Source organism: Harpia harpyja, chromosome 22 (genome assembly GCF_026419915.1).
Source record: "Harpia harpyja isolate bHarHar1 chromosome 22, bHarHar1 primary haplotype, whole genome shotgun sequence".
Taxonomy (NCBI): domain Eukaryota; kingdom Metazoa; phylum Chordata; class Aves; order Accipitriformes; family Accipitridae; genus Harpia; species Harpia harpyja.
The window spans coordinates 3,164,154-3,190,332 of NC_068961.1; the positions used below are offsets into that span (position 1 = coordinate 3,164,154).

General features: G+C 41.4%; 1 protein-coding gene across 5 annotated transcripts in view; it reads right to left on the bottom strand.

The window, feature by feature from the left end:
- Positions 1-26,179, bottom strand: part of FRMPD4 (FERM and PDZ domain containing 4) — a 411,698-nt gene that overhangs the window by 321,804 nt on the left and 63,715 nt on the right. For 2 of the 5 annotated variants that reach the window (XM_052774002.1, XM_052773998.1), the window contains exon 1: positions 23,380-23,613. The exons of the other annotated variants lie outside the window; for them this stretch is intronic. Coding sequence is in view for 1 of the 2 variants with exons in the window: in XM_052773998.1 (XP_052629958.1) it covers positions 23,380-23,423 (44 nt within the window). In the remaining variant the exon portion in view is untranslated. Of the gene's footprint in view, positions 1-23,379; positions 23,614-26,179 lie in introns of those variants that run through there. 5 annotated transcript variants of the gene reach the window in all.

Below are 26,179 nucleotides of genomic sequence, written 5' to 3' on the forward strand. Positions count from 1 at the left end.
GCCTCACCAACTCAGAAGGGCTTTGAACAGCAGTTGACTGAAATGAAAGCAAAATTTAAACAGCACCACAGAATCACTGAGGTTGGAAGGCACCTCTGGAGAGCATGTAGTCCAACCTTGCTGTTCAAAGCAAGGTCAACAAAAGCAGGTTACTCAGGGCTGCGTCCAGTTGGGTTTTGAGTATCTCCAAGGATGGAGACTCCACACTCTCTCTGGGCAGCCTGTTCAAGTGTTTGACCACCCTCACAGTAGAAAAGTTTTTCCTATGTTTAAACAGAGTTTCCTGTATTTCAGTTTGTGCCCAAAGGGAAGAAGACATTGATTGCCTTGGCCATTTCCACCCTCTTTGTCATCACGTTCCTGGACCCATTCAGTAGCAGGCCCACAATTTTCCCTAGTTTTCCTTTTCTTGCCAATGTACTTGTAGCAGCCCTTTTTGTTGCTCTTTACATCACTTGCCAAATTCAACTCCAGGTGGGCTTTGGCTTTCCTAACCTCATCCCTGCATGCTTTGTATTCCTCATGGTCACCTGATCCTGCTTTTCCCTCCTGTATAGTTCCTTTTTATGTCAGATTTGAGTCAGGAGCTCCTTGTTTATCCATGCAAGGCTCCTACCGCCTTTGCTTGATTGCCTGCTCATTAGTGTGGACCACTCTTGAGGATGGAGAAGGTGATCCTTGGGAATCAACCAGCTCTCCTTGACCTCTCTTCTCTCCAGGGATGTATTGCATGGCATTCTTCCAAGCAGATCTCTGAGAAAGGCCAAAGCCTTTTCACTGAAGTCCAGGGTTGTAATCCTGGTTTTTGCCTTGTTCCCTCCACTCAAGCTCCTGAACTCTGGTCATCACAGTCACTGCAGCCAACATTGCTCCCAGCCTTCACATCCCCAGCTGGCCCTTCCTTGTTTGTAAGTATGACACGAGCAAAGCACCTCCCATCATCGGCTTCTCAATCAAGAGTTGTCAGTGCACACCAGAAGATATTACCATGGTTCAAGTCCCCCATGAGGACCATGGCCAGTAAACGTGAGACTTTTTCCAGTTGTCTGAAGACCTCATCCACTTCTTCCTGACCAGGCAGTCTGTAGAAGACACCCACAACATCACCCATGTTGGTTTGCCCCCTAATCCGGACCCACAGGCTCTCAGCTCTCTCGTCACCCACCCCACAGAAGAGCTCCATGCGTCTGTGCTGCTCTCTCGCATACAGCGTAATTCACCCTTCTCGCCATCCTTCCCAAAGAGCTTGTATCCATCCATCGCAACACTCCAGCTCCGTGAACAATCCCACCACGTCTCTGTGATCCCGATGAGATCATAGCCCTGCAATTGCATGCACACCTCTAATTCCTCCTATTTGTTCCCCATGCTGTGGGCATTAGTGTACAGGCACTCTAGGGAGGCATCCAGGTGTGCTTATTTCCCAGAAAGGGTATGAGAACTTCCCCTGTAGTGCTGCGGGTGACAAAACAAGGATGCAAAGAGAGGATATTAAGAACATGTCATATCTCAGCTCTTTTCTTCTGCCAAGGGACACCACTTGCAACACTAAGTAAATAATGTTCTGACCTGGGACTTTTCCTGTATGCTTCATAAATTCTGCACACAAGCTGATAAAAATGCTCTTTTATCTCTGAGTAGCAGAAAGCCTAAATTGCTACTCATGGATAACAAACATGGTTACAGTGGTCTGAGACTTCATGATCTTTAGGTTGTTTCATCATAAATCAAGTTTCCTGGGGATAAAGCACTAACTTGAAAAAGAGCTCACCACTAGTTATAAATGCAGAAGACGTTTTGTGGAGACAACTGCCGTCCTGTTGAGTCCTGGCTGATTCCCCTTATAATACGAGATTAATTCCAAAATAGTTTTCCTCGTGTCATACTCTCTATACAGATCACTGGCATGAGCCACAGCGTATTTCATTAAAGGAGCAAGACTTCCCTCAGTATATCCATGCTGTACTACAACAATTCAACTGTCAGATGCAAGAGTTAAACTTTTGAAAACTCTACATCCTAAACCCACTGTATTCCTTGCTTGCTGACCTGAAAGTAAGGATAGTCAAACAGTCCAAAAGTTACACCCGCTAATATTACCTGGAAGATATTTTCCTTCTCTTAGCTCTAATCTCGCATACGCATGTCAAAAGGCAACAGGGATGGAGATAAGGAAATGTTCCAACAACATCATAGGCAGGCACGGGTAGTATGGTGCATAAGCGGGATCCTGCTGTCGAAGTAATTCTGTTTTGGGAGGGATTTAGGTTAGCAGCACCTGCTCTAGGTCTAGAGTGAGAAGCAGAGGGAGGAAGCCATCAAGAAAACCCAATGCAGTAAATGCATATGGCAAATAAAAATCACTCAACTCACATCACATACTTCTCATCGGTACAAGTTTATGTTATTCTGCAAAAGTAGAAATAAGCTTATGGAACAGGCTTATGGAATTCATTCAGAGTTTTAACTCCCAAACCTACTGATACTTTCTTGTTCAACCTAGCTATATTAATGTTTCAGCAGGATGCTATTTTTAGGTGAATTGATATTTATCACTGATTTTGATATCTCTACATATATCACGTGAAACATTGCTTTAGAATGCTTGCAGTTCCAAACATTGGGAAAGTTGACATTTTAAAATTTATTTGAGAAAGGATAAAATTTGTATACAGAAGTAGATTTAAGAGTGAGATAAAACAACTCTTCCTTTTCTTCTTTTCTCCCTCCTCAGCAAGACATGAAGCTTGAGCAGTACTTAGCAACACCATATCACCATAATAAATATATGTATTTCTTAAGTATATAAACAGGGTATCATTAGGTGATGCACAATCAAAGCTACTACTAAATCATTGTTCCAATGTCTGAGCAATTATCTTTCCAAAAGGACGCAGAAATGGAAACAAAATTCTGTAATCACTGGGAACTCATTCCTCAGTGATTGCTTTCATTTTCATTTAAAAATGTGATAAATGATCCAGCACTCCTCATTTCACTTGAAGATAATTTCAGATTATCTGAAAACAGCTGTTTTTTTTTTTTAAGACTAGAGTTCTTAACACTATTCAGACACACCAGGCAAATCTCAGCTCCTGCAACTTGAGCCTGCCAAACCTTACACATCAAGTTTAAGCCAGTTCATCAAGGTTCTGCATTTATTCAATGAATGAGGTAGGAACAAGTATCTTCTGCAGGTGCCTGCCTTGAGCACCCATCTTAGCAGGGGATAAATTACCTTCTGGAAGTTCCTATCCCTTTTGACTATAGAGAATGTAAATTAATAGTTTACAGAGACTTAAATTACTGGAGACTTAGTTAAGAGAGGCAAACGGTTGAGAGAGGAGAATTTGATTTGTAAATGATGTCCATGTTAAAGTCTTATTCTCTTTTAAGGAGACAATACTGCAGCATTTGTCCTGTTCTATTACAGTGTAGCTTGAAGGGAAGAAGACAGAACTGCCTGGGATAGTAGAAACATCAGTAAATCAGCGTATCGTGCAGAGAGTAAAAATACAGGGAAAAAACATGGAAAAAAGCCTCCTCATAGAAGGTGTCAATTAGCTGGTTAATCAGAAAAGAGAGCAGATGTAGGCTTTCATGGAAAAATGTGGTAATAACAGTTCCTTGAATGAAGGTGAACATGCCTTTGAGTAATGGTTGGCTGGAGAACCAGTGGGCAGACTGAGAGAAAACTCTAAATATGGGTGTTTTAAGGAGACTAGCAAATAGTTGTGTAGTCTTCTGATTTTTTCTTTTTTTTTCCCAAATGTATTTGTTCAAACTGTGGGGGGGGGGAACCCAAACCCTTAATGAACCCAGCCGAGGACTGTTCCTTAAACAGTAATCACATACAAAGAAATGACTAGCTATTTTAGCCTCCTTATAAATGGTTAAATGTGGTAAAAAAAGGGAATTATTATGCTGGCTCTGCAGTAGGTTTAGGATTAAAGTAATCTGTTTTATTTCTGGAAACAATGTGGCCCCTCTTCTTATTGTGGCCATGTTTGAAAGAGAAGTGAGCTGTTATACAAACAGGCTACGGAGAGTCGGTGCCGTCCCGGGGGAGGCTTGGCGCATCCCGGTGTCCAGCTCGGCTGGATAGAGATAAAGAGGAGGCAGGCTTGAAAGGGGAGCATTACGTAGTTAATCTCATGCTGGCTTTAAAACTAACATCTCTGGCAGAAAGGGTCACAACAAAGGAGTGATACAGAGGAAAGGGTGAGGAGCATGAAATGAGTGAAGTATCGGTGTTCGATGAGCAATTGGAACTGACACATGCAGTTGTTTGGGGTGGACAGTATCTGACTTTCTGCCTACTGTACAGTAGGGGCATGTTTTCAGCAAGGAGCAGAGTATAGCTCCTGGCATGAATAATGGGAAATGTCTCCCACGTTCCTTGCTCATCTCCCTGGTAGCTCATAGCTTTGCATCACTGTAAATTCTGTAAGTGTCTTTTTTACTACCATTATCCTCAGTATTTCATCTCTAGTGGGATAATTGGGTTTTTCTTCATGGCGTCATTATCATCAATGACAGATGAATCTCAAGAAGCTGAAATTTCATTTTAGTTTGGATAAGCGTCCTAATATTTAGATGATTCTTTGAATCATACATGAACTGGAAATCTCTGAACCTGAGCTGAAAATGTGACAAGCACAGTCCTTTTCACGAGTTTTCAGACACTTTTGCTTTGAGTTACACCTGGAAATACAGAGGAAGCAATGCCCCTGTAGTATTCTGGCATTTCCAGTGAGGGAAAAAGGAAAGGCTCAAAAGCTTAGTCTAGTCTGAATAAGAATAAAGTTCATCTCACTATATGCAGGATTATAAAATTAGCAGGGGTGTAGTGTATTTTTCTAACTGAAAAAAAAGTGAAATTTTATATTGCAACAGAAAAAAAAGAGTATATGTTGTCTAAAAGCAGCTTGACGGGTGAAAATCATCTTGTCTAATTACAGACTTCTAAAAGTTAGATGTCTAAGTCTAATCTCCCTTTATAGTTAAGAGAATCATCTTCAGAAGACCATTTGCTGACCTGTCTTAGTTGCCTATCTTAGGATGAGATGAATGGCTCTCTGGAGAACTCCATTTCTGTCTATTGAAAGGAATTGAGGGTAACAACATTTTCAAAACACTGAAGCTGTGAAATAGAATTTAAAAAAAACTTTTAATCAGACCATGTGCAAGAGAAGTGGAGTGATTCCTGGTGTTTGCAGGGATCAAGGGCAGGAACTCTGGAAAGCGGTGCTCCACTTAGGTTTTGTATTGTTTATTTCTTTTATGAGTTTGTTATCAGTAAGACTGAAGAGAATGCAGGTCGCAATTTGTTCCACGTCAGCTTCATAATAACTTAGAAAAAAATGTTTTGTATTCCAATCCAAAGCTTCATTCCTTTTTTTATTTTGTCACATTACTCCTGGACATTCTAGCAACAGTCTGTGAATTCAGTGGTGATATCCAGATGATGAAGTGCAGACAGATCATGGTGATGATAGATTCTTTTTTTTTTTTTAATACCTTTGACCATTTCAGAATCACTTTGCTGACTACTTGACCTCCATCATATTTTTTGTAACATCTTAAACAGTTGTATAGCTTTGAAGAGCTGCTCTTTTAAATAGTTTTTTCCAACAGTGCAGCCAGTCCACAAAGCTTTCATCTCTTCTCCACAATGTATACTGACCTGGAGCTCTGAATTGCCAACACATATATTCCTAAACCAGTGACAGCTTTCTTGTGTTATCCAAAATCCAGTAAGGTCACAAAATTAGAGCTATATTGTGCTGGGAACTGTCAAAGTCCAATTTTTCAACTGAATATGCAGAGCTGGTTGTAATGCAGTTGGATAACCACCTTACAGTTACTAAAAGACTGCTTTAGGTAATTTAGAGAGCTCAGAGCATTTACCATTCACAGCTTTTACTTTCCATGCTGTAACTATAGAGCTGGACATACACTATTCAGTTACCCAATTTGGCAGTCAGGAGATAAAAAATACTTCATTTCTATGACTGTGAATACCAGGTAGTTATTTACATCAATGCAGACTGTGCATGCTGTTCTACCATTTGATTTGTAACGTTTTAAGTCCAGTCTGCAGCAGGTAGGAACTTTAGCATGCTCAAAGCATAGTTAACCTCACATATACTAAAAAAATCTCTGAACAAACTAGGGGTCATAACTGTAAGAGCTAGTCAGTACTGAAGTGGTTGAGTGGAATGTTAAACAGGTTTTATATGCAAAAGTTTAGGATAATCCACGAAACTCCTATGTGACTCTGCTTCTCAAGTAACGAGGTTATCTATTTTCCTCATTTAACTGCGTGCTCTCGTTGCTGGGATTCTCTAGCAAGCCTGAAAGCTGAAGAGCACGCTATCACACTGGGCACGCAGAGGATGAAAGCTGTGCATGAGGCAGAGCTCCCACCCACCAGCCCTGTCCACAAAACCAGACCAGCACCCTCACGGGAGGCTACGGGGGGAACATCGGCTGTCAGATGAGGGAGCAAACCCAAGTGGCATCTGTCCGGGATGAAGGAGTTATCACAGTATGTCCTCCAAGGGCTCGAAGGGATTTTTAATGACCACGTGTAGCCAGGACGTGAGTTTTACGTTGTGTCCAAAAGCTGACGTTATATTCCTAGCTTAGTTCTGGGGCTTTACAAGCTGTCATGGTCTTGGCTCGGAGGGGAAGAGTGGCACGTCTTCAATCACTGCTGAACTCTGCGGCACCTGGGAGCTGCTGGAAGCTTACCATCTCCCTGCCAGTAAGACCTGACTCAGGTAGTTTTGTGAGCTCTGACAAGATCTCAACCTGGTGCAATGTTGCTGCAAATGTTGGTAATGAACACCCTTATCAGGAGCATAAGGAAATTTTCTTTTTCTTTTTTTCTTTTTTTTTGATTGCTTTTTATTGAGCAAGCTACTCAGTTGATGAGACTGACACAAATGTGTGAAGGACACATACCACAGCATGCATGGATGTCTGATCATATGAATTTTATTTTGAAGAGCAGACAGAATGCTTGGACAAGTCATCCTTTGTTGCTTTAAGTATGTGAAAGTGTCCCTGTGCTGACCTCCTGTATTTTTTCTAAGGTCAGTTGCTCTTTTGTTGCAATTCATGTTATTTTTCTTATAAAGATGTGATGTTCACATAATGAGAAATTAGCTTCTTTTTTTAATGCTTTTCGACCCAATCTGTCCAGTGATATGATTAGACCACACCATGAATAAGTAAATAAACTTCTTTAAATTACTCAGTTAAGCAGTAAAACCAAGGAGAAACATAACTGGAGTCCTCCTTGGAAAAAACAAAAAAAAACCCCAAAAAACCACAACCAAAACAAAACAGTAATCCAAAGATATTTAAGTCTGTGTTTCTACATAAGAGAAAGCAAAATGAAAACATGTTTTTCAATGGACAAATAAAAACTTGCAAATGATGGCTCCAAAAGATTCTCTCTTTACCACAAAAACAATGATAGAGGCATGTCCAAGTGTATAGAAAGTTTTTGTTTAAAGGCCTGCCAACAGCTGCTCTCATGAGCTGTGTTGGTGAATTTGAGCAGAACAGGGGCTGTAGATCAGACACCCAGGAGGTGACAGCAGAAAGGACATAGACCTTCTGGGTAGGATGCATTCAGAGAACATTATCGAGATGAAAGGAATGCAAAGAGAGTCCTTTAGCCATAGAGCTTATAAATCACAGTATCTCCAGCCATAAATATTTTTAACAACCTGCATCTCATCTCTTCCCAAACACCTATTAGTATCAAAGACTTCCTTAATAGGAAAAGAAAAACTGAGGTTGAGAGATACACACTTCACATATTCAGTCTCTGAAAGACATCTGAGGAGTGATGCTAGCGCTAGGTCAAGGCAAAACAGAGAATTGCCAAAGGCAGCAAAGGGCATGTGGACTAGTAGGTACTGTGGGGGGACAAAACAAGAAACAGCTTCGATATCCCAAATTGGCTTTCCCACATTTCCCATCTTTGGTGGCAGCAGAAGCCACGATACCATTTCACCAAGGGTCGCCTTCATGCTCACTGTCACTTTTCTCTGCCAACCTGTTTGACGACATTGGCTCCCTTGGGACATCCAGTTGCATGGGTGACTTAAAAGCCTTGAGTCAACCCCGGCGAGAGTAGTTGCATATAATTAGCCATCGTGGCGTATGTAGGTAAATTGAGCGTTCCCATAGATGAGTAGAAACCTCACTGCCCTATGAGAAAAACAAGGGTGAAAAAGAGCTTAATAAGCCACAAAGATAGTGAGGGGAACAGTTGTCTGAATCTCTGGCAAGTGGCCATTAAAATGTAGAAGGAGCAAAAGAGCAGATGAGATTTTCAAAAGGACTAGTGGTTTAAGGATCCTTTGCCAAACTCTTTAAGTTCCATTCCTTATTTAAATATAGCTTAAAGTGGCTTCTTTAAAATACAGAAAACTAAGCCCTATGATCACTTACTTTTGAAATATTTGACTGCTACTAGTCAGTCTGGTGAGGGAAATTAACTGCACTTGTACAGTTTTCTATTGACAGAAAATAGTACTATTTAACATGGCAGATGTTCTATGGCAGCAGCTTTCAGGAGAAAAAAAAGCGGGAGGCAGGGGGTGTTAAATAATAAAAAACAAGACTATGCTTTTATTCTGCTATTAAGTGGTGTGCCCTTAGTTATTACTGGAGATTAGTCACAGAACCACAGGAAGGGTGGCTTTTTAAACCTCTGTTTTTAAAGGATCCTCAAAACTTTACTTAACAAGATTGCAGGTTAAAAAAAAATAATACAAAATCTACACTTTTGAGTTCACATGCTGTTTCTTATGGTGATTTGATTTTTCGGAAAATGGTTACAGAATGATAGCAAAGCCTAAAATTAGCTGGCAATTCTCCAAGGATCTACTGTGCTTCTCTCTCAGGACCTTTTACAGGATAACCTGTGGCCCTTCCATTTGCCATTGTACTGGTTTCAGTTCTCCAGCTCCTAGAATAGCAGTTGTATGTGTACAGCATATAGGCATTTTTATTTATTGCTTTGGCTTAAGAGGAAAAAAGGTACTAAAATAACCATTTACATCAGTCTGTAAGCATATCCACCAAATACGAATACTTTCTGTTTGAAGAGAGAAGTTCCTCCATTGCATATTCTGCTAGCATAAGATGTATGGGCCGTGAGGAGTTAAAATCACATCTCTTCTAAATTGCTGTTCAAATTGTTATTTGAATTAACTGCTGCCATTGAATTCTGGTCAGAAACCTAGAGCCAGAACTGATAGTTTGGGGAAAAACAGCTGAACACTCCCTCCAGTGTTTTTGTGTAGTTTAGTAGGAACTGAAATTCTTGATGGCATGCTTCTGGTTTTACATAACATTTACCTGCTTCTTTAAATAACATTTTTATTTCAGTTATGTCTGGATCAATTGGGCCAGGACAGTAAAAATGCATTAAATGAGTCCCAAATAGTCATAACACAGCAGGAGTAATACATTTTTATACTTTCTAATCAAATATTGTGAGTGTCTAGGGGAAGAGGTTTTATCTTCTGTTAAATGCAGGACTTGGAACCAACTTGGAACCAGAATTCTGGGGTCGTCTTCCATCTTTGTCACTGACTTAACTGAAAAAACTGGTGTTGGTTGTGTATGTGGCTACAGTGGCAGTCTACATTTATAAAACTCTGTACAGATACGACCCTTTATAATTCAAGTTACTACCAACTCCAGTCAGTACTGAAGTTGTCTGGAACAATAAGTACTGCCTGCATCAGTGGTGTCTGCAGCTGGGCTTAGAAAGCCTTTGATAGAAGACGTATCTCAGCCATGTTCCAGCTGCCCAGAAAAAAAATCTTCACAACCTGCAGTGAGTGACTCAGTTTCTACCTGTCCTTTTCTTCTCCTCCCTGTGGAAACTGGTGCTGGATTTTGCAATTCTCAAGATTTTTTAATTAGGTCTGTTCGGGTGCTTCATGAGCAAACTCATAGTTTTACTTTTTTTCCTAAGTGAAGAAATTCAGACCCATCTAATGCACGAGAATGTGGAGAGAGAAAAAAAAGAAGAAAAATCCTACCTTAGCTACAGAGGATGAGTTATCTCACTTTACAGGCAAGAAATCTAACAGAATGACGTGCCTGAGGATCAGCAGTGAGTTTGTGGCAACACCCTATCTTCTAAATGCCTGAGTTGCAAGATTATCCTTCACCAATGCTGGCTGTCGTTTTAATATAGAGAGGTATCTTATTTTTTAAGATACATAGGTGAGTCATGCTAATATGGAAAGGAATTAACTTCAACAGAGAAAAATACGTTCCTTCCAAATGGTTGAAAGCACGTTTACAATGAGTAAACTACTTTTGTATCTGGAAAGACTGTTTTCTTGTCATTAACTTCTTTGTATAAATTAAAATCATCCTGTGCTGTAGCAATGCTTTCCGTATCTTATCTGTATTATAGCAGGACAATAAAAAATAAACTCTAGTAGCTGCTTCCAATAGCAAACTAAAATTCTGTTGAGATTTATCCAATAAGGTAGGGGTCAAATCCTTGGGGAGGCTGAGCAGCTGGGACTCCTATGGCTCCACTGCTTAGCACCATCTGACTTTGGAGGCCGAGTTTTACATAGTAAATGATCTAATCACCTACCAGGGTTTAGAACTATCACAAGTTAATAACAGCACTGCAGCCATAGCTGCAAAATATTACACAATAAAACAAAATAAATGGAAATAATCTCTCATGAGTGCCAATAATTTAGATTTACAGGGTAATCCATAGGTATTGCAACTCCTAACAGATTGCCAAAATACTGTTTGGAGACTTCTATTTCAAATCTAGTACATTTTATTATCATTTCGAAGGCTAGGAAATTGAGGAATAAATTAAAGAGCTAAAATGGGGAAAACAAACATTTACAGATTGGATTTAAATGTACGGAAGTGTGAAGCAAAACTCCCTCTTCTGAAAGGATTTCATTAATGTTTAATTAGCTGAGTTGCAAACCGGAGCTCGCTCCCCCGCGTCCCCTTACCCAGGCGCAGCGCGCGTTGCTCTCCGGCGCGAGCGGAGAGGCAGGCTTTGGTGCCGTTATTTGGCGGCAGTTCACGGGTGGCATTTTTCACCCTTGGTCTCAAGACACTTCACGAAGTTATCGTTGCAGTTGTTGCCACTGAAGACAGGGGATGGACAGATGTCTTCCTTAGCGTCACCAAGCAAACCAAGGCAGGGATCTGTGTGGTGAACAAGGTGCTAGGCTGTGTTCTTCAAATTTTGAGAGGTGCGAGGAGGCCGGGCATTTTGAATATCAGTTCGTTTTGCTCACTGGCTGCTTGGTGCCAGAAATGAGAGCCCGCTCTCAGGGGCAAGCCCACCAACTAAATGTTCTCCGGGCTGCCTGTAGATTTTTCCCCGCCACTGATAGCACAGAGGCAGAAAACGGTCTACTATCGGGATGGACTAGTCTGGACAGCCTGGTTTTGTCCAGGAATGAGTTTTACGTGAGTAAGGTCCGCAGGGAAGAAGCAGTGGCTCACCTCTCTCCCGACGTCTGCCTGATGTGCTGGGCGAGCCTTTCCAGGCTCCAGCACATCTCTGCACAGCGAGCAAAGCCCAGGCTGGCCAACTCATCTTGCGTATATATATTTTAGTCTGTGCAAAGCTGAGTTCAGCTTGGAAGGTGATGTAGAAGTGACCACTGTGAGTTTCCTAGCTACACAGTCCTCTCATACACCACCCTTATTTCCAATAAATTGCAATCGGGTTTGTTCTGCTGTGCTAACATTCTTTAGAGACTGTATCTCGGCTATAATCCTCCCCCAGCAAATCTTTGTTCTTGGTTGTCTATCTTCTCCCACTCTACAAATGCTGTGGTCCCCCTTCTCTAAACGGAGTTATTTCTGAAGAAGCCTGGCTGAGGCATTCTGTTATTCAGAAAGTAAGTGTACCTTCAGCATCATGATACGAATATAAACGGGCCTATTGTAATATTTATTTACCTCATATATTTTAATTCTGTTTTTCTAAATGTACTGATGTACAGCCTGCAGTACAGATTTATTAAAGATAACGATATTGACCAAGTACAAGTATTTATGAATATCTTAGACAATAAAACATAAGTGGATGCTGCATTCTACCTTAACACAGCTGTGATAACAGTTTATTTGCCAGTGTCAGCTCTATAGCAGATAGTGACAAAGACCATGGTTTAAGTGTGAGTGGTTCAGCAGAATCTCAGGCAGCAGGATAAGTGGGAAGTCAAAAAAAGGCTATTTAATTTTTAGAAAACTTACAAGGTAAAAAAAGAATTGCCAGTGTTAGTGTTAAAAAACACAAGACTCTTCAAGGAATTAGCATTCAAAAAAATCTGGGTTTATGTACATGAATATACATCTCACTCCTGGTTTTGTATGTACACAGCAGGCAGCATTGCCATACCTGGATAATTAGTTGTGTCTAGATATAAAACATATACAAAATTTTGATGTGATGCTCAAAGAAGTCTTGACTTATGTGGAAGCTGGAAAAATGTGCTAGCACAGAGACCAATACAATAGACAGTCAGATCTCTAATGCCAACAACAGGAAATAAGATGAAAATATAATAAACTTTAATAAATGTGAATTATGCAATCTTGAGGTGCTTTTTTGACTATTTTACTAAGTAGAGTTTATTAGCAAAATTTTTTCCTATGAGGGAATGAGAATAATAAAACTCATGCAAATGAGTTAATCGTTCTTTTCATAATGCTAATGGCCAGACTTAGTGGTGCTTTGGAGAAGGCAAAATCTTATCGTAGATAACGAAGCACAATGCTCATAAAGTGCTATACCAACATTATATTATTTTCAGTATAGAAAGTTACTGTAGTATCTCAGGTGTCCAGGTTTTTCAGCGATAAGTGACTTTTCAGATTCACCGAAGCATTGTAATTTCAACAAACACTTCTACAAAAAATAATTCAAAAGGCATCAAGAAGTAAGTTTCATGCTATAACACATAAAGTCTCTTGCTTAAAGATACAGTTCATAAACAGCTCTAACCTTTTCTGTGATGCTCGAGTCAAATACCACCCTGGGAAGGACAGAGTAGCTCTGCGTTTCATCAGAAGACGACCAGAATACATTACATTAACTTTCCTGCATCTTTCCGGCTAGAGGCACTATGTTAATGGAAATACCAGAGACTGCTGGCCATTAAGATCATTGGACTTGTGCTAGTTTTCATTTACAGAGGGTCTGGTTCAGTGTCCTTGGACTGGCCTGGTTTTTCTTGTGGATTACACTGTACTTTATGTTATATGAAATAGCATTACGGGCTTAACCAGAAGACAAAACAAAATACGACCATGGAAGTCAATTTGGTCACTGAGTTGAACTTGCTGCATAGCTAATGTGTTTCCAAGCCTCGGTCATGGGAAGCAAAGCCGTCGCTCTGAGGCTCCGGCAGGTCAGAGCAGTAGCACCCACGCTTGACTTGAGCTCTGTGCTTCAACGCTGAGGGCTACCAAGTTAAGCATGGCCTTCAGTGCTTTACTAGGCGTGATTTTTAAGAAAATGATTAGATGATAACACATTTTGTAAATTTGAGAGTCCGTTTTTTGTATTCATATGTGCCTAAATAAATCAGAAAGTTTCTCCCTGATCAGAAGTGTATAAATATTTACTAAATTTACTAATATTTAATAAATGCAGCTATTAAAAAATGGCTTAGAAAGCAAAGTTCTTTTATGAACGTCACTATATGATGTAATCTAGTAAATCAATTTCTGCTCATGCCAACATTTGACCTCATAATGGCTTAAAAAATAAAAAGCAAGTAATCTGAAAACTGAAATTTTGTTAACCTCTTCCCAAAGAAAAGCTACAGTATTCATCAACTGCTGTACTTTTGTCAGAGAAAGTCAATTTTGGACACCTTTAAATCCCCTAGATTAAAATACCCATATTGTAGCAGACCTTAAGCTAACAATCATTGACAAACTCAGGGCTTTTTCTGAACTGAACTCTGAAGATTAGATGCTGTGGACAGTACAAAGCGATAGCAGCTCCAGCAAAGGTAAGAGAGGGAAAGAGAAACCATTAGAAGACAGTGTAAATATGACGGAGCTTTCAGAATGAGATTTTGCTTTCCTTTTGGTTACAATAACTGTCAGTCTGGAACAGTCTGGGAAAAAAAATCTCTTCATTGTAGTATGGCACATCATTGCATAAATATCAAAGCACGCAGTTTTAGATCCAACAGGAAAGGTTAAAAAAATATATGATTAAAGAGAATCATCAAAGGAAGGAAGACATAAAGGTCAGATATTTCCAGTTACTGACTGACTGACTAGGCCAATGACAGTGATCATTAACTGCCAAGAATTGCCCTTCCTGTCGGCCTCTGTTACATAAAAATGAAACACAAAGCAATGTAGATCAGAAGCTATTAGATGATCACATGTGGAAACTGGTCTTTGCCACGGCATTTACCGTGCTAAATGTGATACTAATGTTCTTGCTCTTGCTTTCTCTCTAGTTTACCCTCTTTTTTCCCCATGCGGTCGCACATATATTGGCCGCACGAAAATCCAAGAACGTGCCACCAAATGGCTGGTGGCTGTCACCGTGCAAGATGAGAAAAAAATCTGAGCTTAATCAAGTGATTAATCTTGTGTTAATAGATAACTGAGGAGATGTGAAGATTTAAAAGCAAGGACAAAAAGGTATAATTGGATATGGTAACTTTTGTACTGAACAGAAGAACTGCTGGGAAGCAGAAAAACAAGTAATTATAAAAACAAAAAAGGATTAAGGAGATATTTTTTTCCTGCTGGGTACAAGCACCTGGATGGCAGAGAGCCTAGAACTGGATTACCTTTGAATTTTCTAAATTGTTTTCCTGAGAGGAACTTTTTTGACCCATATGAATCAGAGAGAAGGCTTCTTAGAGACAAGGAAAATTAATTTATAAGAAACCTTCCCTCCTATATAGATGCTCAGATGCTCACTGACTGCTCAGTACTGCTTAATTTTTTTTAAAGTCTCTTCCTGACAATGAGTTGCAGAGCCAAAATTCATGACCTTCAGGAATAAAACTGCAAATCTTGAAAAGAATGCATTCCTTCCTTTCAAAGCAACCTTAACTGTTTAGAAATAAGTAAATAGCAACTTTCAAAATAAAAAATTGTATGAGACATTTCTCTCCCTCCTGCTGCTTTTACACAGGAAAGGATACAATCTTCCTAGTGCCATTTGTATTTTTTCAATTCAGTGTTACATTTGATTGTTGAAATTTATTTTCGATGCGGGTAAAATATTTGGTTATAAACACCGGTTAAACTGATATGTAGTCACAATAAACCGCAGCAATTTTTCCCTCTTGTAGGAGGCTGAAGGATCGACAGCTGGAGAGATGTTTTCCCGTGACAGGGATGCTGAGCGCTCTCTCCGGAGAGGGCTGGTGCTCCCTGTCCGTATCCTGCAAGCGTACCTCCCTCACACGGCCGGGTGCAGCTGGTCAAGCTTGGAACTAGACGAGCACCCCTACGTCTTTTCCATTTATACAAAGTTCACTAGCATCCGTTTACGCTGTGCTGTTCTAGCTCCAATATATCAATGTTAACAAAATATTGATGCTGGACTTTTACTAAAGAAAACTAAATCTCATTTGAATCACCCCCGCGTAATAAAATGCAGCCTGTTGCCCCCGCTCCAGACCCCACGGACTGATGGCAGGATCTTGAGAAGACACCGGGCAAGCCGGGCAACGCCGACCTCTTTGCTAAAATGTGTTTGTGGAAACACAGGTGTTTAGAAGCGGCGGTCCCTCCTGCAAAAGGCTCTTGCTGTAGCACCATAAAAGAACCATTGAAGCTTTTAATCTGGCAATTCCTGCCCTGGGAAGCTGAGCTTGCGAGGCGCAGCTGTCGTCCGAGCCCCCTCCAGCAGTGCTGACGGAGCTGACGGAGCGTGGGGCGAGGACAGACAGACCCCCCCATGCCCAGCTGCCTTTGCTTGGGCAGCCACATCTGCCGCAGCAGCCCCAAACCAGGAGCTCGGAGCCTTCCTTAACCCCCTCGTCCCCAGACCGAGCTCGGTGGTACTTCAGCGGGTAGAGCTGCAGGAGGTGGTGGCAGCAGAAAGGCTCTGGACCAGCCGCGGGGACTTTGGCCACCCTTCGGAAGGAAGGACCGGCCAGTAAGGTCTTACGTTCCCTGCCTGACGCTGCTGTGGACCGTCACTCCCAGCGGAGGGAATTTGTCAGCAAAGCCACGGCGGGACCGAGCAGGAGCGTTTGGAAGAAAACGATGGCTGAATAGCCTGTGCTGCCCTAGCCGGGCTGCAACTGAAGCCTGAAACCACCTAGGGATACCTTGCCTTCACATTACACAGCTCTAACCCTGAAGCCCTGAGATAAACAGGGTGTTATTTAAATGGAGGAGCAATATATAACATGCATTGATTTTAGAGGGAAGTTATTTATTCAGCATTTCAGCATGCTGAGCATATTGGTTCAGCAGGGAGAGGCTTCTGCTGTGCTTCCAAAACGCTCCCCAGCCTTTACCTGGAGGATCATCACAAGAATAATTAGCTCCTGTGTCTGTTCCTCTGGAAAGGCGAGGGCTCCATACGGACACTACAGGTGTAGAGGGCAACTGCTGTGTTAGAGAAAGCATAAGCAAACTGACTGATGAGAAAGACATGGCTAGCCTTTGTGCTGATAAATGCAAAGTTTCTTCCAGGTCTAAGAGTTTTGTGGTGTTGTTGGTTTGGGTTTTTTTTCTTTCTGGTAAAGCATATACTAGAAAGGTTTAAATATTTAAATGAAATTTCTTCTCCATACTTGCTCTCTGTGAACAGCAATTAAATTTCCTGGCGGGAATACAAGTTAGAAGTATAAATTGTGTTTTGCATGGTATTTATAGAAAAATGATGTTAAAGTTTGTATTCACAGAAGAAAAGCCCCTTTTAATAGTCACTCATATCCTCTCAGAAAGAAGAAAGCACACCTTGTGACCTATGTCACTCGATTTTTGTAAAGTGTTTACGATGCATAGGCAGCAAGTGAACAGCAGATAAAAAATTACTGCTGAGATTCTACTAATGACTGTATTAAATATTATGATCTGTGTTCATAAACAGAAGGAAAAAATTAATCAAGGACATAGGAAATGTTTTAGAGCAATTCTTTGGTTTTGATGAAAAGCACATTCTAATGCCTTTGAAGATATGTGCACATATGCATCAGTTAACAACATGTACCCCCTATGGTACAGTTCATACTATGCAACGTGAGTGTTCTTCATGCAAATAATTCACAATTTCAGCCTGAAATTAACAGGGATATACGTGACATGCAGCATACCAATAGCAAAAAATATTGTGGAAGATTTACTGCAAGGGGAAAAAAGGACTGTAACACGAACCAATAATTTCTTCTCTTAATCCAGGAATAAAGATAAAAGGAGAAGAGAAAAATACAGTTAACAATCTTCCCCAGGGTCTTTGAGTGAAGAAAGTGCTGAACTGTGAATCGGAATTGAACAGACAGAAACATTAACTCCTTTCAGAAGGATGTTTGCCTAACAGAGATCAGATATTGTAATAGCACAGAGCTGGCTCCTTGCCTATGCTTTGCAGCATGCAAATGAATATTTTCCTTTCTCAGCAGCTCTGCAGTAAAAACACCATGAAATCACAGAAATATGCGCAAGAACCCTTTAAAATGACCACCGATTCTGCCGTCAAACACTAGAAACGGTCTGATGCTCGATTTGTGGAGCCGCAGATAAGAGCCCTCCATTCCGGACTCGCTGTCAGTGGAAGCACCAGCAATCGATACTGGGAGCTCAGAGAGGCACATTATCAAAGGTGACTCATGATGCAGGTAGCTGCCAGACAACTCTTAAAAAAAAATATCTACATGCTATTGACTTGAAGGGGCACAAGAATATGTTTACAGAGTGGATTGCGGAGGAGAGTTACACCCGCTTGCTCTGAGTGAGCTCTAGTTTGTCGTGCTGAAGACCAGGACGTCTCAGCCCACACCAAGCTCCGCTCTGCCACATCCAGACCCTTGCAAGCCTGAGCTAGCTTGTTTTGGGCAAGCTTTGATACGGAGATTTTATTGCAAACTGAAACTGAACAACCTGAGGATATTCTTCTGCAGCTGTGCCAACTAAGCATGTTTAAGCACTCAGGACCACTGAAAAGCTGTGTTTCGGTTGGGTCTCCTAATTTGAAAGACCCACAAAGAGCTGGCAACTCTCAGCATGGAAGAAAAAATGCATTTTCTGCTTACCAACTTTGTCAAGACTGAAGTCGCCACTGTATTTTCTGCCACTGTCAAGTTTTGTGTATTAAGGTAGAAGGAAGGACATCACAGAGGAAGGAGCCAAAATGTGTTATTGCCAATTTAACCGTGTATCTGATTCACTAATGCAATCTTTCATGCTTGTACTGTAATAGCCTGCAGCTCTCTTGTTTCCATCAACATCATAAACCAGTATATGTCTTACATTTAAATGACACATCTGAGAGGCATATAAACTTATTTTCCATAAGCTACTTCCAGCATATTTCCTCTCCACTGTCCTGTCAACATCATCACAGAGTCATTCAGAGTGGAGAGAACTTCGGGAGGTCTCTCATCCACCCCCCTGCTCAAAGCAGGGCCAACACTGAACACCTTGCCAGGTGGCCACCTTCAAAGGCTCTCAGTCCTTGGCCTTTTTTGAGAGAAGTAGCATCTGTCATAATGATTAATTTGGCTTTCAGTTGTAGGTCACCAGGTCAAAGACTACCATTGTGTTTCTGTACAACAAGAGCTCAGTAGCCTATGTGTGAGGTCACCCCGTCCTTCCACAAAGACAGGCCAATGGTCTAACGTGAGATGATACCCATGATCACTTACAGTACTCTTAGCTAGATTGGAACTGCTGATTGAAGCAAAAGATTCCATAATCTTAATATCCAACCATTTAAAATGAATATAAGCTTTCCAGTAGATACAAACATAGCATAACTCAGATTAACAGTATGCTGGGTTTTGTTCCCAACCATACCTTCTTAGTAAAGTGTCTTTTACAGAGCTGGTCACAGAACAATCTTATCCATTTGCCTTTTCAGAGACTTTACCACAGTATGCAAATATTTCAGGCACAGGAATGGTTTTGATATTTATTCAACATGAACGTGCAGGAAAAGAGAAAATAGCAGACGTGAGACATTTAGGGCAGCCACTGTGAATTCACTGTAGGTCTGGGAAGACTGTCAATACCGAGGGCTTGTGGCAAAATGCTGTGAAAGTACAGGAGCAAAATCAATTGCAGCCAGAATTTTTCCCTCCCAGTACACATGACAAAATTATTTACAAGTGGCTTATTTAAACCTAGCCAGAAGTCAGCTATTTCAGGGCCCTATTGAGCAGAAAAGATCCCCTGTGAGTTAAGGAAGGTCACAGATCCAGTTACATCACCCAGATGATCTCTTTGACAGAGTGTTTGTAACACTTGCTCTACCTTGCCTTTGTTTTAATGTGGATGGCTTGTGACAGTGGTTTTACTGCCATTTTTTGCTGGCATTGCCTAGAACTTGCTCTATCCTGACACAACCTTCCACATAACGATGATGAGCGCAGGGTGAAAAAAAAAAAAAAAAGAGAGAACAACACATCTTATCTAGCAGCAAAAAAAGTCACTAAGACCACTCTTTTGGAAACCCTCATCTAACTTAAAGCTAAAAACTGTTTTAAATGCCACCCACACTGCAGTTATAGATTTCCTGCTCAGCACCTCTCCATAATCTCAGTGTAAACTACTGCAAAGGCTGGCAAGCTAATAGCTGATCTGGCTGAATTCCAGCCTGATTTTGACTGTCCCCTTTAGAAGTCTAGGGCATCTCTGCATTAGCAAGTGGCACAGCGCAATTGGAGTGGATACACAGAGCGAAACAGTGGGTGCAGAAGAGCCGAGGGCCACCCTGTACACATTTTAAGGATTTTACTTCAGACTAGCTCTCGTTTGGGCCCTACACAGAATGCCCGGTGGTTGGCGTATAGCAGGTGCCTTGCTGGATCCCATCTCCTCATTTCTTCAGAGGGGCATCCAGTTTGTGTGCTCCAAAACCACTTCACACTGAGAATGCAAGTACAGTAGATGGGACAGGATATTTGCTTCCCAAGCATGCTCCTGATCTGAACTAAACTGCTAGTGTAAACACGTCTTTGGATCTCTCAGGAGTGGTCTTGGTCCAGGGAAATCCTTTGTGTAGGAAGAGATTCTGACTGCAGAGTTAATAAAAGCATCATTCGCTGCTCACACTGTCTGTACAGGGTTAAACGCAAAACTAATAAGTTTGATAAGCCACTATGCTAGTGAATTTTTTTCCTTCTTTATTTGAAAAGGTCTGCTTTTCTGTTACATTGTTAAGGCTCTCAAAGAGATACAAATTAGGAAATACCCGCCTTTCTGTAATTTGAAAGTTTAAAAATGAGCAGTACAAATGACTGGTTTTGAAGTCCTTTGACATTATGAGCCTTTTCTACCACACGTTGATACTAACTGGCTCCTAAAGCATATTCTGCTCAGGCTGTCACTGCCAGAGATTGTCATCTTCCGAGCATGTCCATGGAGGAACGCCTGTTCTTATGATGCTTCATGAGTCAGGAGTGGTGCTCTGGGGACAGCGCTGTGCGCCTGCATAGGGGAGAGGTTTATTGCTGCCAAATCACAGAAACCACAAGCACTGTTTACCAAAAAGCTGACTCCTCTGTTTAAGCTCCTGCAAGCTCACTTCACAGTCAGCTTGATGGGCATTCAGAGAAGAGTGTGTCAGAAACAGAAAAACACCCCAACGTACAGGCGTGACCCTCACTGCTCAACTGTTGCGAGGAAGATGATGAGATATACCGCTTGCTTTGGGGTTTTTTTTTGTTCGAGGTTTGGGGGGGTTTTTTTGCTTGTCTCCATTCTGTACACAGCAAAGCACAGTTGTTTACAGAGATAAATGGCTTTCACAGAGATGAAGACTCAGCCATTTACATCAAGGAGCATATACCTAATCAAGCTTCATGGGTAGGTTTTTCAGAAGCAGTTAGGGAGCTATATTACTGACTTCCAGAGGGATAGCTCGGTTCTCTGGAAAAAGCTCAGCCTACCTCTCTAATGACTGAATTCTGGTTCTGCAACAGATAATACAGGGAGTTGATGACTATACAAGAGTCCTCATTTAATTCTCTGTGTATCCCTTTTTTATCCCTAGCATTCCTCATCCAGATAATCAAAGAACTGAGACTATAATGACTGTGTCTGAATATATCCTTTCTTTTTAAGCTTCCAAATTCCTCTTCGGTATTACTTATGCTTGCACAGGACTTGCCAGCTTTCTTCATGTTTTAAGGGGAATGTGCATAATAGAGAGCTCTCCCTCTTAGTCATGGCTCTATTGTAGAGCCTGCACAAGCACTGCCTACACATTCCAAGCATCTTTTGTTTTGACGTAATGTGCTCAAAGAATTACACTTGAAAAAAAAAAAATTTTAATGAGCTGTTCTAAGCCTGCTGAGCATAACTCTGGTGCATATGAACTTTAATAACTGTACCCATTGTACACAGTCTTTGGGGTTAGGGTGCCCTTAACCCTTACTGAAAAAATATGAATTTGCAAACACACTTCAGCCCCACTGAAATGTGAAGGAGCATATAGTAAGATGATCCTATCTTTCCATCAATTTATTTGGAAAAATCTTCCTGCGGGGGTCCAGTTGCTATGCCCCATTAAATTGGCAGCGGTTGCCTCGCTTTACACAGCAGCTCAACCGGCATCAAAGGCAAAGTATCCAGAGCTTCTGGGAGACCAAGGACAAGAGCATTAACCCAAGCAGGTCCCCTGGGTGCGTGGAGCTGAAGCGGCCCTCCCTCCGCTGCTCCTGGGAATATGCCCATTTGGATTCCAGCTGCATTGTCTATTCCGGGCTCATTTTTTGTTTTCTTGTCTTTGGAGAGGGGAAGGTGGGGAAAGGGAAATATTTATGAATACGGTTCTGTATTTGCTATCCTTTTTGTGTCTCTGTTTCTGTTCTCTCTCTTTTTAGTCTGCCCAGTTCCTGTATTCATGTGCAGCATGCAGAATGGGGGCAAGCTGACCCCACAGCAGTGGCCTATCTGCCTTTGAGTACAAGGAGAGGAGGAAGGATGGAGTTTGGATTGATAAACTATCCAGAATTCTGGCATTTATTTTAATGTGCTCCAGAGTACTAGCTAGCCTTTTCATTGGAGACCTGCAAAGACAAGGTCCCTATTCAAAAGGATTTCTAGCATTGATTTAAAACTTGCCTTGATAAATGAAGATGACAAAGAGTAATGAAAAAGAAACAATGCAGAAGGAAAAGACACACAAACCTTATGATCATATGGTTAATGAAAATGTACAGATATCTTTGGGCTTATCTTATTTTGTCTCATTTATGGAAGATTAAATAGAGGCAAAAAAAGTTAAATAATTCACAAGAAAACCCATTACTGAAAGACCCAGAGGAGATTGTTTCAGCTGCCATGCAGTTTCACGGGAGAAGACACTTCTATTCAAGTAGAAAGGAACCAGCTGAGTCCAAAGCTTTACAATTCTTGAAGATTTGGATTATGCAAATTTTAAGTTTCCTTCCACACTGCTATTGAGAAAGTTCTAGTTTTACACCCATTTCAGAGATGAAAAAACGCAGACTTAAAAAAAATTACCTAATGTGTATTTGGCTGAAGAGTTGTCTTTGGTGGAACTGGAATCAGAATCCAGGCACACTGACTCCCAGCCCTCCTAAGTTTTGGACAGCCTCTTTTGGCAAATAAATGCAGCATTACACACTTTAAACAAACATTTCTCATGCTATGACCCAACATACATACAATACAGTGAAATCTTGAATAATTTACCTAAGAAATGAGTTCTTTCTTTAAAGACAAACATACCACGCAGTGTAATGGGAAATAAGCTTCATAACTTTCAGGATCTTTCAAATGCATTTGTGAAATAAATGCATGCTTGCTAAAACAGCTAAGGATTCTTAAAACTTCCCAGAGGGTCAGCATTCTTTGGTGAAAGAAGATGCCCCGTTCCTTTCTTCACTTTCTGAAGTTGACTGCAGTTCTATCACATTTTCCATAAATTATCTAGGATGTCTGTGTTACCATTTGCTGAAATGCTACTTAGATTAGTTTAATTCAAAGGTCAAACTATTTTCAATGTTTAACTAAGTAATTTCAAAACAAGTCTTATCATTAAGGGCACAGAATTGTGAGTATTTAAAACCACATTGCCCTTGCAAAGTATGCATATATTTAAATATTTATATTCCCATTAACTTAAAATATGGAGTACAGATGTATTAGCTTACTCACTGAATCACGGTAAAGATTCCCAATGGATTATCATAAACGTCCATTGTATTTAAAGTTGACGGAAGCAGTTGGCAGAGAACTGCTCCTGGGACCCAGCAGTCTTGGTCAGCGAATCTGTGCCTCTTCTCTTGCTCTACCCTTTACATATATACATAAATGCATACAGCCCTCCTCTGTACGTCTTGCTCGGCTTCACCCGCTTCAGCTCTCCGCATCAGATCACCTATTAAACCGCTGGTGTTGCTGTTGGTTAAGAGCTACCAGAGGCACTGGCCAGCGGCCGGGGACACGGGGGGGTTCTGCTGCCGTGACGCCCCCACACGCCAGTCCGTGTCGATGCCGCTGACAGGGGAGGATCAATGTGAAAATTGCAGTCCCATGGTCTGGGCTGTAATGATTTAATGACAATTTTTAAAACTGTTGTGTAGCTTCACCTTGAAACAAGCCTTGAGATTAACCTTAACAAATATAAAAAAGTATTTGTACGCAGCCTGTTGTAAAATACACTGTGACGTGCGATTTCAGCCCGATGTTAATGATGTGTCAGTGTCTTCTGATATAAGGAGGGACAGGCAGAGGTGTGCTTCGTTTTCCTTGCCTTTGCTGGGATTAATATTCATATAATAGAATAAGACTTTGGGCTTTGTAATGAAATGAAGTTTTCTTCTACTTATGCAAAAAAGAAGTGACAGTAAGCAAAAGACTCTTTGTCAACTAAATATCACGGGATGAACAGTACAAACCAGTCCACTGCACCCAAAGAGGTGTTCAAAAGCAACAGTATAATCATTTTCAGTGCCTCAATTTTCCTCTGCCCAACTGAAGACCTCTGATTTTCAGAGGATGCCTCTAGTTTTTGAAAAGCAAGTCTTTTTTTTAAAGATCTTACACTTCCAGAACATAAACATCTTACAAACACCTGTGAGAAGCACAGTCTCTTTATGTAAACTTAAACTTTCCTTACCAATCTGCACTGCGCTTTACGCACAACTGTGATAAGACAGTTGCTGAAGGAATCACAAATTATTCCCCAGCGATCCTGCATGAAGAAAACCTTCAGCCGAGTAAGTTTGATGACCGCTGAACGCGTCAAGGGGACTACTCCCTCTCCTCCTCCCTCCAGCCTGCCGATGCCCCCCTCCAGGAGCGCAGCACCAAGCACGGCTTCGTTTAGGGTGACGAACTAAGGACAGACGGTACGGTGGGGCTGGGGCACCAGGCTCGTGGGAAGCTGCCCTTACCCCTGGGAACAGGAACTGCTGTGTCCAAGTAGACGAAGGGAAGCAAAATGAGAGGGAAAAGTGGTGGATCTGGTCATTGATCTGAGTACCGGTGACGTGGGTCTTGGGCGTAAAAGGCAGCTGCCGTGGAAATGGCCGTGCTGAAAGCAGTTCGTTAAATGGCACCTCCATTTCTAACACAAGCTGGACCCATCTGCTCTCCCACAGCCCCCACCTTCTACAAAGAAGGGCAGTCTCTCCCAACAAGGGGAAAAACTCCTCCAGAATAGAAGTGCAGACAGCTGGATCGTAAACACTGCTAGCATCGCTGAAGATAACGATTAGCAAAGATCATTTCAGCTAAACTCTAATGACCGAGGCCAAGGACATTTCATTGCAGGCCTCAAGAAGACCGAGACGTCGGAAGAGAGAAGGGAGGGCAGTGGCTGCAGCGGATGGAAGACATGCCTGGAGAAATCCACGCCAGGGCTGCAGAGTCTCGTTGCAAATGCAAAGCTGACAACCTGCTGGGTTTTTATTGTGTTGCCCAACTCGTATTTTCACACAGTGGAGAAAAGAAATGGAGACCATTCTGAATTTTTCTATTAAAAAGTGCCAATGGAGAGCTCAGAGTCTTAACTTTCAGGACAGAGGCTGAGCACAAACCAGCACCAGCCTTGTTGAAATGCCAGCGCCTGCAGGGCACTCTGGCCTGTTTGCAAATTTATGTTTTGGCCTTTCTCGTGGGATCACAAGAGCCATGAAGATCTCCACTTGTGAAAAGAGCAGACAGGATTTGTTCCTAAGGTAAGCTTTGCCTCAGGCTAAGCAGACCTACCACAGGTGTAATTGCTGTTTTCACAAGGTTGGTTTGAATACATGATCTAAGAGTAAAAAAACTCCAAGGTAGTGAAAAATTGCAGGTGCAGTATGGTATAAATATGGGGTTGGGTATCATTTCTGAATTCAGATCCTAGCGCTGAAACTAATTTGATTTCTGGCAATGGGCAAATTGCTAACAGACCTAAGAGAGACAACTCTTCAAACACAGCTACTGATATTCAGTATTTAGCCTGAGACACGCAGGGCTGCGTTTTCAAAGTGAGCATCATCCTGAAGCGGTAGCTACAGGTGATCATTTTCTCTAAAGCTCAGGTACAACCTATCACTAATTGGGCTTCTGTAATAAGCAGCCAGTTTTGAAAATACAAGTTTCCATCTCAAACTCAGCGAGTACTTTTTGGAGATTTCCCACTAATTCGACAAGCAGCTATTTAGGCTGTGTTAGTTTTCACATCTTCAAAATAAGGGTAAAATCTTAGATTAATCTAAAAGATTAATCAGGCAATAATTCTGGAGTAGTTTGAGGGATGATGAAGGTAGTTACACCATATGGTTTCCTCACATGTGCAATTAAGCTAGATAATCTGATCACTTACTTACACTCTCATGTTTTCTCCCCATCACATGTGTTTTAACTGGATCTTTTCCCTACTCACGTTTCAGATTCTCTACTATTCTGCATAGCACCCTTGCTATTCCTCCACAGAATGTAAGGCATGCTGCTGAAGTTATTCATG